At 43.9% G+C, this 16854-nt stretch overlaps 1 protein-coding gene across 1 annotated transcript; it reads right to left on the bottom strand.

Annotated features, from left to right (window-relative positions):
• Window positions 1-10381: 10381 nt before the first annotated feature.
• Window positions 10382-15688, bottom strand: LOC110505330 (left-right determination factor 2). The gene is made up of 5 exons (XM_036962502.1): window positions 12030-15688; window positions 11557-11800; window positions 11193-11432; window positions 10580-10993; window positions 10382-10548 (listed from the first exon to the last, which is right to left on the bottom strand). Exons 1-4 carry the CDS (start codon window positions 12295-12297, stop codon window positions 10672-10674), a joined length of 1074 nt encoding a protein of 357 aa, XP_036818397.1. The 5' UTR covers window positions 12298-15688; the 3' UTR covers window positions 10382-10548; window positions 10580-10671.
• Between the last annotated feature and the right edge of the window lie 1166 nt (window positions 15689-16854).

Genomic DNA, 16854 nt, shown 5'->3' with positions numbered 1-16854 from the left:
TAGCCACATCCGTTGCTGACAGGTGTATAAAATCTAGCACGCAGCCAAGCAATCTCCATAGACAAACATTGGCCTTATTGAAGATCTGTGACTTTCAACGTGGCACCGTCATAGGTTGCCACCTGTCTAACAAGTCAGTTTGTCAACTTCCTGCAAGAGCTGCTCCGGTCAACTGTTAAGGGCTGTTATTGTGAAGTGGAAATGTCTTGGAGCAACAACGGCTCAGCCGCAAAGTGGTAGGCCACAAAAGCTCATAGAACGGGACCGCCTAGTGCTGAAGCGTGTAAAAATTGTCTGTCCTTTGTTCCAAACTGCCTTTGGAATCAACGTCAGCATAATAACTGTTTGTGAGCTTCATGAAATGGGTTTGGAGTAATGTAAAGCTTGCATCCATTGGACTCTGGCGCAGTGGAAAACATGTTCTCTGGCGCAATGTTCCAACATCAGGTAGAAAGCCTTCCCAGAAGAGTGGAGGCTGTTATAGCGGCAAAGGCGGGACCAACTCCATATTAATGCCCATGAATTTGGAATGAGATGTTGGACGAGCAGGTGTCCATATACTTTTGGCCATGTAGTGTACTTCCAGATGGATTGGAGGACTTGGTTGGGTGTATCACAGTACATGGAGGAAGGCTGGCTCATAGCCACGTGGGTTGGTTTATTCAATAAAGAAACACACATTCCATCTTCTGGTGTCTATCCTGTCTCTTATTTACATAAAGTCATTTCTCATTCAAGCCATGTCTGAATCTCGGACATAGTCTGAGCCATCAAAGTGTAGACCCCTCAAACTCTGGACCTCGCAGCCAGCTCCACTTTTTCATTGTTGCCCTTTAATCAGGGACTGATTTAGACCTGGGACACCAGGTGTGTGCAATTAATTATCGGCTATAACAGAACACCAGCAGGCTCCGGACCTCGTAGGGTAAGAGCTGAATATCCCTAGTGCAGACCCTTTTAATTAGTGTGCTCAAAGATACTGGGACATTATTGAATGGTATTTTATAGATTCACAACGCATCACTGAGAGTAAAAAAATAAATGACTCCCTTCCTACCTGGAGGGGAGCCCTCCTCTCATTGGTCGCCACACACCTCCATTTTTATTTGTATTTTATTTCACCTTTATTTAACCAGGTAGGCTAGTTGAGAACAAGTTGTAATTTACAACTGCGACCTGGCCAAGATAAAGCATAGCAGTGTGAACAGACAACAACACAAAGTTACACATGGAGTAAACAATAAACAAGTCAATAACACAGAAAAGAGTATACATTGTGTGCAAAAGGCATGAGGAGGTAGGCGGATAATTACAATTTAGCAGATTAACACTGGAGTGATAAATGATCAAATGTTCATGTGTAGGTAGAGATACTGGTGTGCAAAAGAGCAGAAAAGTAAATAAATAAAAACAGTATGGGGATGAGGTAGGTAAATTGGGTGGGCTATTTACCGATGGACTATGCACAGCTGCAGCGATCGGTTAGCTGCTCAGATAGCAGATGTTTAAAGTTGGTGAGGGAGATAAGTCTTTGCAATTCGTTCCAGTCACAGGCAGCAGAGAACTGGGAGGAAAGGCGGCCAAATGAGGTGTTGGCTTTAGGGATGATCAGTGAGGTACACCTGCTGGAGCGCGTGCTACGGGTGGGTGTTGACATCGTGACCAGGGAACTGAAATAAGGCGGAGCTTTACCTAGCATGGACTTGTAGATGACCTGGAGCCAGTGGGTCTGGCGACGAATATGTAGCGAGGGCCAGCCGACTAGAGCATACAGGTCGCAGTGGTGGGTGGTATAAGGTGCTTTAGTAACAAAACGGATGGCACTGTGATAAACTGCATCCAGTTTGCTGAGTAGAGTTTTGGAAGCTATTTTGTAGATGACATCGCCGAAGTCGAGGATCGGTAGGATAGTCCGTTTTACTAGGGTAAGTTTGGCGGCATGAGTGAAGGAGGCTTTGTTGCGGGACAGAAAGCCGACTCTAGATTTGATTTTAGATTGGAGATGTTTGATATGAGTCTGGAAGGAGAGTTTACAGTCTAGCCAGACACCTGGGTACTTATAGATGTCCACATATTCTAGGTCGGAACCATCCAGGGTGGTGATGCTAGTCGGGCGTGCGGGTGCAGGCAGCGAACGGTTGAAAAGCATCCACCTGAAAGAGGCAGGGCTATCCATGTAAATGCCCCATCTGCAGTCATTTAGTCCTCTTTCAACCAAACCAGCATGGCCCACTAGAGATGCGTTATTGACTGAGTATTGTATGAGTGTGGTTGCCAAGGTATTTCATTTGAATTTTTGTACGTGGGGCATTTAAAGGGGTAGCCCCGCCTCTTTCAGGTGGATGTGATTGTGCTTAACGAGCTTTGATGGAGGTGTGTGGTGACCAATGAGGGGAGGGCTCCCCTCCAGGTAGGAAGGGAAGGATTTTGTCCACTTAGTAACTACTTCCTTGTTTTCAAATGTGGTGCTGCATCATGGTATGGGTATGCTTGACATGGGTTAACACTGGAGAGTTTTTTTTTTTCAGGCTGAAAAGAAACGGGAAAGAGCTAAGCACGGGCAAATCCTAGAAAACCTGCTCTACTCTGCTTTACACCTGACACATTCTGGTGTCTGGAATTTGCTTTTCAGCAGGACAATAACCTACAACAAAGCCAAATCTGTACTTACCAAGAAGACAGTGAGTGCTACTGAGTGACCAAGTTAAAGTTGAGTCTGCTTGAAAATCTATGGCAAGACTTAAATTGCTGTTTAGCCATGATCCAACACCTTGACAGAGCTTGAAGAATGGGCAAATGTTGCACAATACAGGTATGCAAAGCACTTAGGAGACTTACCCAAGAAGCCTCCGCTGTAATCGCTGCCAAAGGTGTTTCTAACATGTATTGACTCGGTGGTGAACACTTATCTAATCAAGGGCGGCAGGTAGCCTAGCGGTTAAGAGCGTTAGGCCAGTAACCGGAAGGTTGCTGGTTTGAATCCCTGAGCTGGCAAATTGGAAAAATCTGCCCTTGAGCAAAGCAGTTCATATGGTGTAATTTCCATGTCTTAATTTAAAGAAGCAGGGAGGAATGTCAAACGCGGAAGATAATGTGCGCGTGTGGAGAATTCAGATAAAAGGGGTCGCAGAGGTTCATGTTGAAGAGCAGTGGAGATAGTTGAGAGCTCATAGAAAAATAAATGTTGCGTGCCCAGAAAGTGGAAGTTTGAGTTTATTTATTCATGCTCACAGATAACTGAAGAAATGCAGAATTTTACATGACTAATAATTGCAAAACACCCATTTTAAAATACTTAACACACAATATGTGACAAATAGAATATTGAACAATTTAAAACATTACAGGACATTTTTCATGATGGAAGTGTAAATATTAAATGCTGGAGGTATTATACAATCTATCAGTGGGTAGAGGGGCATTTTACAGGTGGTTTGTACGGGCAGTTATACAGGACAGTTCGTGGCTGTTTCTCAGGAGCCTGGTGGTGCAGTTACCTCTTTTTGGAGGGAGCAGGTCATTCAGTGGATGGTCAAGAGTGTGCATGTCCTTCACCAGATGCACTGCATGCAGCCTGCTCTGCAGTGAGGGGAGCTGGGGTTGGACTGCTCCACCTCTGGAGATGATCCTCAAGGTCCTCTGCACCCGGTCTAGTTGAGCCTGCTGCTTTGTACTTCATCTAACTAACAGCACTACACCGTATTCCAGACAGGGCCTGACCAGTGTAGTATAGACTGACCAGATCTTCAGTGGGTAGGCCATTTCTGGCAAGAACAGCCAAAGAGCAGGCGTCAGTGTAAATTGTCCGGTGGCAATTTTTATGAATTGTTCAGCAGTCTATTGGCTTGGGGGTAGAAGCTGTTGAGGACCCTTTTGGTCCTAGACTCCGGTACTGCTTGCCGTGCGGTAGCAGAGAAAACGGTCTATAACTTGGGTGACTGGAGTCTCTGACAATTTTCTGGGCTTTCATCTGACAGCGCCTATTATATAGGATTTCAGGAAGCCTGGATTTCAGGAAGCTTGCCCCCAGTGATGTACTGGGCTGTTCGCACTACCCTCTGTAGCGCCTTACGGTCAGATGCCAAGCAGTTGCATTACCAGGCTGTGATGCAACCGGTCAATATGCTCTCGATGGTGCAGTTGTAGAACTTTTTGAGGATCTGGGGACCCATGCCAAATATTTTCCTGAGGGGGGAAAGGTGCCCTCTTCACGACTGTCTTGGTATGTTTGGACCATGATAGTTTGTTGGTGATGTGGACACCAAGGAACTTAACTCTCGACCCGCTCCACTACAGCCCCGTTCATGTTAATGGGGGCCTGTTCGGCCAGCCTTTTCCTGTAGTCCATGATCAACTCATTTGTCTTGCTCACATTGAGGGAGAGATTGTCCTGGCACCACACTGCCAGTTCTCTGACCTCCTCCCTATAGGCCGTCTCATCGTTGTTGGTGATCAGGCCTACCACTGTTGTGTCGTCAGCAAACTTAGTGATGGTGTTGGAGGTGTGCTTGGCCACGCAGTCGTGAGTGAACAGGGAATACAGGAGGGGACTAAGTACACACCCCTGAGGGGCCCCAGTGTTAAGGATCAGCGTGGCAGATGTGTTGTTGCCTACTCTTACCACCTGGGGGCGGCCCATCAGGAATTCCAGGATCCAGTTGCAGAGGGAGGTGTTTAGTCCCTGAGTCCTTAGCTTAGTGATGAGCTTCGTGGGCACTATGGTGTTGAACGCTGGGCTGTAGTCAATGAACAGCATTCTCACATAGGTGTTCCTTTTGTCCAGGTGAGAAAGGGCAGTGTGGAGTGCGATTGCGATTTGCGTCATCTGTGGATCTGTTGGGGGGTGTATGAATTGCAGTGGGTCTAGGGTGTCCGGGAGGATGATGTTGATGTGAGCCATGACCAGCGTTTCAAAGCACTTCATGGCTACCGATGTGAGTGCCACGGGGCAGTAATCATTTAGGCAGGTTACCTTCGATTCCTTGGGCACAGGGAGTACGGTGGTCTGCTTGAAACATGTAGGTATTACAGACTCGGTCAGGGAGAGGTTGAAAATGTCAGTGAAGACCTTAGACAGTTGGTCCACGCATGCTTTGAGTACACGTCCTGGTAATCCGTCTGGCCCAGGGGCTTTGTGAATGTTGACCTGTTTTAAGGTTTTGTTCACATCGGCTACCGAGAGCGTTATCACAGTCATCTAGAACAGCTGGTGCTCTCGTGCATGCTTCATTGTTGCTTGTCTTGAAGCGAGTATAAGGCATTTAGCTCGTCTGGTAGGCTCGCGTCACTGGGCAGCTCACATCTGGGTTTCCCTTTGTCGGGTTTTCCCTCCTTTGTGGTCTGTAATAGTTTACAAGCCCTGCCACATCCGACAAGCGTCAGAGTTGGTGTATTAGGATTCAATCTTAATCCTGTATTGACGCTTTGCTTGTTTGATGGTTCTTATAAGCGTCCTTGAAAGCGGCAGCTCTAGCCTTTAGCTCGATGCAGATGTTGCCTGTAATCCATGGCTTCTGGTTGGGATATGTGGGGATGACATCATTGATGCACTTATTGATGAAGCCGATGACTGACTGACAGGTGGTGTATTCGTCAATGCCATTGGATGAATCCCGGGAACATATTCCAGTCTGTGCTATCACAACTGTCCTATAGTGTAGCGTCCGCGTCATCTGACCACTTCCATATTGAGCGAGTCACTGGTACTTCCTGCTTTAGTTTTTGCTTGTAAGCAGGAATCAGGAGGATAGAATTATGGTCAGATTTGCCAAATGGAGGGCGGGGTAGAGCTTCGTATGCATCTGTGTGTGGAGTAAAGGTGGTCTAAGATGTTTTTATTCTCCTGTTTGCTCGTGACATGCGGGTAAGAATTTGGTAAAACTGATTTAAGTTTGCCTGCATTAAAGTCTCCGGCCACTAGGAGTGCCGCTTCTGGGTGAGCATTTTCTTCTTTGATTATGACCTTGGTTGAGTTTATAGAGTTGGTTGAGAGCAATCTTAGTTCCAGCTTCGCTTTGTGGTGGTAAATAGACGGCTACGAATAATACAGATGAGTACTTTCTTGGTAAGTAGTGTGGTTAGCAAGTGGTGGGTGGTATTTTGGGCTTTGGTGACAAAACGGATGGCACTGTGATGGACTGCATCCAGTTTGCTGAGTATAGTGTTAGAGGCTATTTTGTAAATGACATCGCCGAAGTCAAGGATCGGTAGGATAGTCAGTTTTACGAGGGTATGTTTGGCAGCATTAGTGTTGCGAAATAGGAAGCCGATTTCTAGATTTCATTTTGGATTGGAGATGCTTAATGTGAGTCTGGAAGGAGAGTTTACAGTGTAACCGGACACCTAGGTGTTTGTAGTTGTCCACATATTCTAAGTCAGAACCGTCCAGAGTAGTGATGCTAGTCGGGCGGGAGGGTGCGGGCAGCAATCGGTTGAAGAGTATGCATTTAGTTTTACCTGCATGTAAGAGCAGTTGGAGGCCACGAAAGGAGTGTTGAATGGCATTGAAGCTCATTTGGAAGTTTGTGTCCAAAGAAGGGCCAGATGTATACAGAATGATGTCGTCTGCGTAGAGGTTGATCAGGGAATCACCTGCATATATCAACATTGTTGATTATATATACAAAGAAAAGAGTCGGACTGAGAATTAAACCCTGTGGTACCCCCATAGAGACTGCCAGAGGTCCGGACAACAGGCCATCTGATTTGACACACTGAACTCTGTCTGAGAAGTAGTTGGTGAACCAGGCGAGGCAGTCATTTGAGAAACCAAGGCTGTTGAGTCTGCTGATAAGAATACGGTGATTGACAGAGTCGAAAGCCTTGGCCAGGTCAATGAAGACGGCTGCATGGTACAACCTTTTATCGATGGTGGATATGATATCATTTAGCACCTTGAGTGTGGCTGAGGTGCACCCGTGACCAGCTCGGAAACAGGATTGCACAGGGGAGAAGGTACGATGGGATTTTGAAATGGTCAGTCATCTGTTTATTAACTTGACTTTCAAATACTTTAGAAAGGCAGGGCAGGATGCATATAGGTCTGTAACAGTTTGGTTCTAGAGTGTCACCCCCTTTGAAGAGGGGGATGACCGCGGCAGCTTTACAATCTTTTGGGATCTCGGACGATACGAAAGAGAGGTTGAGCAGACTGGTAATAGGGTTTGCAACAATGGCGGCTGATAATTTTAGAAAGAGGGTCCAGATTGTGTAGCCCAGCTGATTTGTACGGGTCCAGGTTTTGCTAAAAAATTTTGAAAGGGGCATGCTTATTTAAGAGGGTGAGGAAATTACTTTTAAAGAACGACCAGGCATCCTCGACTGACGGGATGAGGTCAATATCCTTCCAGGTTACCAGTATATCCTTCTGGGCCAGGTCGATTAGAAAGGCCTGCTCGCAGAAGTGTTTTAGGGAGCGGTTGACAGTGATGAGGGGTGGTCGTTAGAAACCATCCATAGCGGATGATGGCAATGAGGCAGTGATCGCTGAGTTCCTGATTGAAAACAACAAAGGTGTATTTGGAGGGCAATTTGGTCAGGATAATATCTATGAGGGTGCCCATGTTTACAGATTTGGGTTGTACCTGGTGGGTTCCTTGAGATTGAGATTGTGAGATTGAGGAAATCTATCTTAGATTGTAGGACTGCCGGGGTGTTAAGCATATCCCAGTTTAGGTCACCTAACAGAACGAACTCTGAAGATAGATGGGGGCAATCAATTGACATATGGTGTCCAGGGTGCTGAGGGGAGCTGAGCTAATATGCAAGTATAAACACCATGGGACCACGCAGCCGTCATACCGCTCAGGAAGGAGACACGTTCTGTCTCCTAGAGATGAATGTACTTTGGTGTGAAACGTGCAAATCAATCCCAGAACAACAGCAAAGGAAACAGGTACAAAAGTATCTACAGTGCCTTGCGAAAGTATTCGGCCCCCTTGAACTTTGCGACCTTTTGCCACATTTCAGGCTTCAAACATAAAGATATAAAACTGTATTTTTTTGTGAAGAATCAACAACAAGTGGCACACAATCATGAAGTGGAATGACATTTATTGGATATTTCAAACTTTAACAAATCAAAAACTGAAAAATTGGGCGTGCAAAATTATTCAGCCCCCTTAAGTTAATACTTTGTAGCACCACCTTTTGCTGCGATTACAGCTGTAAGTCGCTTGGGGTATGTCTCTATCAGTTTTGCACATCGAGAGACTGAAATGTTTTCCCATTCCTCCTTGCAAAACAGCTCGAGCTCAGTGAAGTTGGATGGAGAGCATTTGTGAACAGCAGTTTTCAGTTCTTTCCACAGATTCTCGATTGGATTAAGGTCTGGACTTTGACTTGGCCATTCTAACACCTGGATATGTTTATTTTTGAACCATTCCATTGTAGATTTTGCTTTATGTTTTGGATCATTGTCTTGTTGGAAGACAAATCTCCGTCCCAGTCTCAGGTCTTTTGCAGACTCCATCAGGTTTTCTTCCAGAATGGTCCTGTATTTGGCTCCATCCATCTTCCCATCAATTTTAACCATCTTCCCTGTCCCTGCTGAAGAAAAGCAGGCCCAAACCATGATGCTGCCACCACCATGTTTGACAGTGGGGATGGTGTGTTCAGGGTGATGAGCTGTGTTGCTTTTACGCCAAACATAACGTTTTGCATTGTTGCCAAAAAGTTCAATTTTGGTTTCATTCTTCCACATGTTTGGTGTGTCTCCCAGGTGGCTTGTGGCAAACTTTATACTACACTTTTTATGGATATCTTTAAGAAATGTCTTTCTTCTTGCCACTCTTCCATAAAGGCCAGATTTGTGCAATATACGACTGATTGTTGTCCTATGGACAGAGCCTCAGCTGTAGATCTCTGCAGTTCATCCAGAGTGATCATGGGCCTCTTGGCTGCATCTCTGATCAGTCTTCTCCTTGTATGAGCTGAAAGTTTAGAGGGACGGCCAGGTCTTGGTAGATTTGCAGTGGTCTGATACTCCTTCCTTTTCAATATTATTGCTTGCACAGTGCTCCTTGGGATGTTTAAAGCTTGGGAAATCTTTTTGTATCCAAATCCGGCTTTAAACTTAAATGTTTCAGTTTTTGATGTGTTAAAAAAGTTTGAAATATCCAATAAATGTCGTTCCACTTCATGATTGTGTCCCACTTGTTGTTGATTCTTCACAAAAAAATAGAGTTTTATATCTTTATGTTTGAAGCCTGAAATGTGGCAAAAGGTCGCAGCTGACTGGATGAAAAGTAACAGTATGTTGGATCATTGTTTGAGTCTATGTTGATTCAGTTGGTGTAGTATGCAATATAAATAGTTACTTACCGTGAGTTCAAACTACAGAGCATGTATTCAAAAGAAACGCTTAGAATATGTAAACATTTTTGTTTTAAAAGAAGGGGGATGTCATATTCATATGTGTAAACATACTGAATTGTAATTGGATGCATTTTACCGCTATGATTGGTTAAGACCACCCAAACGGTTGGCGATACGTGAACATGCCAGTTATAGCTAGCTAATAAAGAGCTACGTTAAGAAATATCCTGTAGTACTACATTTTATTATTTTGTACAGTGTGTGCAAAACAAGACAACACCAACCTTACTGCTGTATGATTTCACCCAGTTATGCTGAATTTGCGTGACGACTGAAACTGATTTTTTCCCCGCTATCTTCATTGCTGAGAAGAAACTAATGTCCTTGTGTTTGGTGTAGCGTGTGTCCGTAGCAAGGAGTTTGGGTAGCCAGGCAAACGCGGAACACCACGGAGAATAGATTAGATTAAGATTAGAGTAAAATACCTCACACTTTACACTGACTGGGGCTCTAATGGGGGACGAGATGAGGACAGCGATCTGACATTGGTTTTGTCTCGTGGTCTTGGTCATAAATGGTAGAGTGGACTGGATGTCTTTCAAATCAGTCATGCCATTTTTAAATAAAAACTAATTTGACATAGTTCAAAACTCCTTCCGTGCATTTGCATAAGAATCAACCCTGTTGTTCCCGTCCGCGTGTCATAGTGAATCTCCAAAGGCGCGCCATTCGTGCGTAATTGGTGACTTAGCTTGGCCACACTGGTCGTCAATGGGTGCAGTGCTGTAGATTCTGAGACGGAAAAAAATCCACAAATCAAACACTGATCGGCAGCCCCGTGATGAGGATGTGTTACCATAAAAAAGGACTGGGCTAGTGGTGAGGCTCTAATGATATAGGAAATTGGTCTCACAACCACATCTGTAAATGATCTCAGTTTGACTGTGTTTTCGTTTATTCACACTCCCTCGCTTTCCCTCAAAAGACAAACCCTTAGACAACAATGAAGTGACACTGTTAAGGATTTGTGGAAGAAAAATACGTTCGTTAATATACTTTGAAAATGTGCAATTAATTCATATTTTTAATCTTGTCATATGAAGAGTATAAATGCATTCATGGGAAACATAAATTAGGCTACATATTTACATTTAAAGTGCTCAACAAACAAGTGATCGGCTAATATAACCGTTGTCTCAAATATTCACACCAACAAGAGATCTCCTTTTTAGCCTATAGTAATTTAAGTTTGAAGAAAAAAAGCCTATAGTAATTTAAGTTTGAAGAAAAAAAGTACCGTGCGTCACGAGTCGCACTAGCATCTCTGTCTCTCTGGATTGCGCTCCTTCCTCATTCTCAAACAGATACATTGTCCATTGTACATCTGCACTTCTCCACTATCATGTTGGGAAACTCGGCCACTTCAATCTCAGTGTAGTCTCCTTGTTTCACCAGGTACATTATAGGTAGCGGCGCGTTCTCCGTCGCCGCGCACCGCCGTTCTCCGTAGCCATAATGACGCTTTGGCTGCTTGCATCCTCCTGCGCATCGGAAGGACTGGTAGCCCGCAGGTTCGATGACCCAGTATTGAGTCCAAGTTAGCTCGCGGAAGTTGATGAAGTGGTCTTCTCTGCAGCATATGCCGTTCGGCTTGCTGGACTGGCAGTCACCACGGGAACTGGACGAAGATAAACGGTCAGGTTATTATTACACGTTTGACACACCTATAGAGGATTCTCAAATAATGTATAAGCAAATGCCATACTGTGACATAGCAGCCAGGTCCATATGTGTGTAGCCTATATGCTTAAAATGTGTCCACTGTCCAACCAAGGTTCTAAACATTGCTATTAGCCTAGCTATTAAATGTCACTTACCCATATTCCTCCAGGTTCAAGGTGTAAAAAAGAAGCTCAGGCTTTCCCGTGCTCTGGTCAGAGGGGTCCTGCGCGGTAAAGCGCATACTCTTGGCCATCTCGGCTGCGTAGCTTCCCGGTCTCTCCCCCTCGACCCGCAGCTCCAGGCGCAGCGGCACCTCTCGACGTCCCTTCGACCAGTAGTGTACGGCCTGCGTCACATCAAAACCTTTCCACCCGGTCTCGTAGATTGGCACCAACCTATTGAAAGAGGACAACCGTACAAATTAATCACAATAGCACTTTAATTAACTAGCATGCCAATTAATTAGTATTAGGCTAATTAAAAGTAGGCTGTTGAATGATGTGCGGTAACGGTGCTGACCTTGAGTCTACCAGTGATGAGCGGTTGGCGCCGTTCTCTAGAACCTCCACCCAGTAGACGCTGACCCGTGCGTTGTTGCCCTGCTTTTGACTCTTTCTCCCGGCCAGGTGCAGTTTATGAGGGGCGTTCTGGTAGAGTCTGAGCTCCGCCATGGTCACCTCGCTGTTGGCTGGGACCCTGGCCTCCATGTCGAAAACCAACCGCTCTCTGGTGGCGTCAGAGTAAAGAATCTCCCCCGATATATCTGTTATGTAGAATATAACAGGACACCGTCCGCATGTGGACAATTGGACAGCAGTGCGTAATTTGGAATCCAAACAGAACCAAACTGAGAATTACGCATTGGTGTTAACAATAGTATAACTAATAGTAAATCAAATATAATGATGGAAAATAAAACAAAAAATCAGTCAGTCATTAAAACTGTCATATTCTCAGTCTTAGAAACTGTCATAGTTGCCATGGGTGTTTACCTGCGTTCCCGGAATACCCCCTGAGGATTCCTGCTAGGCTGGGCAGAGAGCGGCGTCTCCTCTCGTGGTGCAGCTTCAGCAGGGTCAGGTACTTGTTTCTGATGTGGCTAGGAACGACCAGGTTTTCCAAGTCCCTTTTATGGATCCTTGGGAGTTCCTTCAGTCCAAGCCTCTGAAGCATAGCCTCTTTCAGGTTCTCCTGGTTGAAGCTGTGCGTTAGAGACAGTATCGCACTGGCGCACAGCAGCCAAATTGGGAAATATGCCATTTCTGAAAGAGTTGTGAGTTAAACCCTGTTGCAGATGGACAAGGACTGACCACCTTTATATATAGTAACCCCGCTGTGACATCCCGACGGACGTGTACAAAGGGGTGGGGACCAACATCAAAGACAGTGGAAGCGCGGGGGAGCTTCAAAGTAACGCCCTATTTTAGGACTAATAGCCTCTGCCTGATCCCAACCCCCACCTCCACCCACTCATCGATCACACCCATCATCACCACATCGGCCAGTAAAGATGGGACTCGCACATGAAAGAAAAATACACATTTTGTTTTTAATGACCCCATTTTCATCTGAAACAAGGGTGGATTAGACACCAATAGATTAGTAGATAGAGGAGTGCTTTTTTACCGGCAATTAATGACGTGATAATCTCTCTCTAATGGACATCTAAGCGGTTTCACCCTCCGTGTCATTCAGTCCAAACATCGTTGATAGGCTTCAGGTAGGCTATGTCAATTCTTGAATTGTTTAATTAAAAATCGAAACAGTTTTGAGCCTAAACTTTTTGCATTATTTATCAACTCGGTCTGGGATAATGATCTAGTTTTCATGATCTAATATTGTTCTAATTGGAGCACTAGTCTTGCTTGATCAAAAGGCATACATAGATGGACATCACTGACAGACAGATATTTTCCTCTCACTCATTAACAACTGGCCCCTCAACCCCTGTATAGCTTTAGAATGGCACCCCATGGACAGATTATCATATTAGTGTAATTAAGTTTGTCAAGTATGTGTATAACATCATTAGTGTGTGGAGGTATGTCTATCCTTCTCTGCCTGAGTCTATGGTGGTCCCCCTGTGTATGTGTGTGTGTCAGGTCAAACAGACTGGTGTGTATTGGGAGCCGAGCTCCCATAGGGGACAGATGAGTAATCCAGTGTGTGCTCTGCTCTGGGATGTGGATTGTAAAGGGCTCTTCACATGGACCTGATTATGTGTCTCTAATGCAGGAGCTGGCTGCGTCTTTTTCTGTCATATACACACACAAACACTATAGTGGCTGAGGCAACTGGTTCCTCCATAGAGTCCCAGTCTGGAGTGTGTATTGGGACTGGAGTGTGGCAGGTGGTCTTGGGATGACAGACAGTGTGCCCGCAGACAGCATTCACACAGACAACACACAGGAATGGCTGATTGACAGATCGACAGCTGACAGGCAGAGGACAGACACATACACACACACAAAACGTGATGCTAGATCAACAGTAGTCAGACAGCTAAACAGATGTGCTCCCTGTGCTGTGTGTGTTAATCATCATGTTATTAGCGGTCTCTTTTTGGCAGGGCAGGCCTGCTGGGTCCTCATTTTAATAGATGTAGTAGACGGACAACACTAAACCAACATTCAACAAAAGAGATGAAAGATTCAGACAAATTCATGTCTTAGATTTCAGTTGTTTCCTGATGAGGGGGAGTAGTAGCCTGGTCTCAGATCTGTTTGTGCTCTTGCCAATTCCATTGCTGTCATTGTCAAGCCAACCATTTTTTTAATTCACCACATTGGAGTTGGGAATAGAGCAGCAAAAATGACATTTGTGCAAAACTTGAAATATGAATTGGTTGCCTATTTAATTGTAACGCTCACATAGGACATATAAAAGTAGCCCTATAAAGTTAGAGACACATTTGGCGCCCATTGCTCCAATACAAAATGCCTGTATTATTGCTCTGGGTATGCCTAACCTAAATGTAAAACCTTGCGTCATTTTTTTTTACTTCATTAGATAGTGCCATTTGTAAGGGGTGACGCCGGGGGTGTCATGCCCATAGGGGGCACAGGGGCACGTTCCCCCTCAGATTTGTCAATTTAAAAAATAAAAATAAATCCTCTGTAATACTACTAGTCACTTAGCAATTTTATGACGTTGGCTTTAGCTTGCCCAGATTAGGTTCCTACTCTCAACAACCTCATAACTAGCTACCAAGAAGCCATTTCAGGCTATCAATCTAGTTAGTAGCTAGCTTGTCTAACTATTTGAGAAAAGCAAGCAATAACTAAATGTACTGAATTCCTTTTAATCTTTAACCCAGATTTTAGCAGAGATGCAGAGCAGCATATTTCGTTTCTTCTTCTACAGACAGCTTAAGATGTATGGTTAGAAATGCAGAAAAATCCAAATATTTTTTACAAAGCATAAATATTTTGGCTTTAGATAGCAGGAAAATGCTGTTTCAGGTGTTTGAAAAATGCAACATTCTCACATTTACGTACAGAGGGAAATGTTCCTCCCGTAAGACCAACCCCCAGCCATCCACACATAGTTTGTGTCCCCTCAGATTTTTTGGGTATATGACGCCCCTGGGTGATGCTGATCCCATGTTCACACATTCTACGGACCGGCAAGCTTTGATTTTGCGAGAACAGTTGGCATTGACAATACACAACATCGATAAGGGGTTGGAGACGGGTTGTGAGAGGAACGAGTCGCCCCTCCTACCCTGACTGTTGACAGAAGCTCTTCGGGTGAAAGTTAACAGACATCTTGATCCACTTAATCAGAAATTAGCAAGTCTTCCCCAATCAACAGGTTTTAATGAAGGACTATAGATTAGCATTACAAAATAGGACAACAGAAACGAAGACACAGCCATGCCTTTCATTTACTGCAGCTATTAATGTGCTGTTATTCTTGTAATGGTGATCATTTTCTGTAGTCAAAGTTTTAGCAGGCCTACATGTGTTGTGATAAAGGTGTTGTAGCCTTAGCTGATCAAAATATGTTTTGTGTTTATAATGAGTTCTAAGTGGATTAAGAAAAAGATATGACGCATAAATCAATATCCTATTAAGGAAACTAAATGAAACCTTTTAGATAAAAAGCCTTAAATCTAGTAAAATACATAATTATTCTTATCGCATTAACTTTTCCATAGGCTTGTCAGTGACACCTTGAACCAAGTGTAAATTATTCTACAAATGTCTGGCCTATTTTTACAACCTTGGATTTCCACCCCCAAAAATTATAAAAATGACTTAAATCTTGTGAAATATGTCATTTTATTGTTATCGCAATACCCTTTCTAATTGATTGTCAGAGAGACCTCAAACCAAATGTAAATTACTCAAACATTTATGGCCTACTTTGACATCCTTTGACATCCGTTGATTTCCACAAAAAACCTTGTGTGAATTTATTACAATTCCTTAGATCTAGTAAAAACATTATTCATTTGCAGATAGAAATGTGTTCAATATCCACTGAAATAGCTAGCACATTTACTAAATAGACAATAGTTGCCTTGGTAAGGCCAGGAAAACAACCTCTCACTCAACGTCAACAAAACAAAGGAGATGGTCGTGAAATTCAGGAAACAGCAGAGGGAGCACCCCCTTATCCACATCGATGGGACAGCAGTGGAGAAGGTGGAAAGTTTTAAGTTCCTCGGCGTACACATCACTGACAAACTGAAATGGTCCACATACATAGACAGTGTGGTGAAGAAGGCGCAGCAGCGCCTCTTCAACCTCAGGAGGCTGAAGAAATTTAGCTTGTCACCTAAAACCCTCACAAACTTTTACAGATGCACAATTGAGAGCATCCTGTTGGGCTGTATCAACGCCTGGTATGGCAACTGCACTGCCCACAACTGCAGGGCTCTCCAGAGAGTGGTGCGGTCTGCACAACCCATCAAACTACCTGCCCTCCAGGACACCTACAGCACCTGATGTCACAGGAAGGACAACCACCCGAGCCACTTTCGTTTATCCCGCTACCATCCAGAAGGTGAGGTCAGTACAGGTGCATCAAAGCTGGGGCCGAGAGAGTGAAAAATAGCTTCTATCTTAAGGCCATCAGACTGTTAAACAGACATCACTAACACAGAGGCTGCTGCCTACATACAGACTTGAAATCATTGGCCACTCTAACAAATGGATCACTAGTCCCTTTATTAATGCCACTTTAATAATGATGTTTACATATCATGTATTACTCATCCCATATTTATATACTGTATTTTATATCATTTATTGCATCTTGCCTATGCCGCTCGGTCATTGCTCATCCATATATTTATATGAACATATTCTTATTCCATCCCTTTGCTTAGATTTGTGTGTATTAGGTAGTTGTGGAATTGTTAGATTACTTGTTAGATATTGCTGCACTGTCGGTACTAAAAGCACAAGCATTTCACTACACTCGCAATAACATTTGCTAACAATGTGTATATGACCAATAAAATTTGATTTGATTTTGATTTAATTAGGAACTAGAATACTAGAATGGTCATTAACCTTCTTATGATGGGACCCTTATGATGGGATAAAGGTCAGTAATTTTGGTCAGGGAGTTGCTAAACCATGGTTTGCCAAAGCTGTGATAAGATATAAATAAAATAATGAATTTCAAGAATGTATCTCCACTGTATGCTAGCCAGACAGTCTGAGGAAAAATTCCATAAATTGTTCAAATTAACTGACAATACGCCAACCTTCCATTGAAACAATGCAGTCAATCCACAACCATACACTGGCTGAAATCAGTTGATGATATGACTTAGAAAAGTTGTAAATGTAAAAAGTACTGATA

This window comes from Oncorhynchus mykiss, chromosome 25 (genome assembly GCF_013265735.2).
Source record: "Oncorhynchus mykiss isolate Arlee chromosome 25, USDA_OmykA_1.1, whole genome shotgun sequence".
NCBI lineage: Eukaryota > Metazoa > Chordata > Actinopteri > Salmoniformes > Salmonidae > Oncorhynchus > Oncorhynchus mykiss.
This window is presented reverse-complemented; position numbering and strand designations above follow the sequence as displayed.

Excerpts from the sequence above, each read along its gene's own strand:
- LOC110505330 (XM_036962502.1), bottom strand. The coding sequence starts at position 12,297 with ATGGCATATTTCCCAATTTGGCTGCTGTGCGCCAGTGCGATACTGTCT. Across the intron at positions 11,433-11,556 it reads TCATCACTGGTAGACTCAAG|GTTGGTGCCAATCTACGAGA; the intron begins GTCAGCACCGTT and ends CTCTTTCAATAG. Across the intron at positions 10,994-11,192 it reads TTGAACCTGGAGGAATATGG|TTCCCGTGGTGACTGCCAGT; the intron begins GTAAGTGACATT and ends ATCTTCGTCCAG.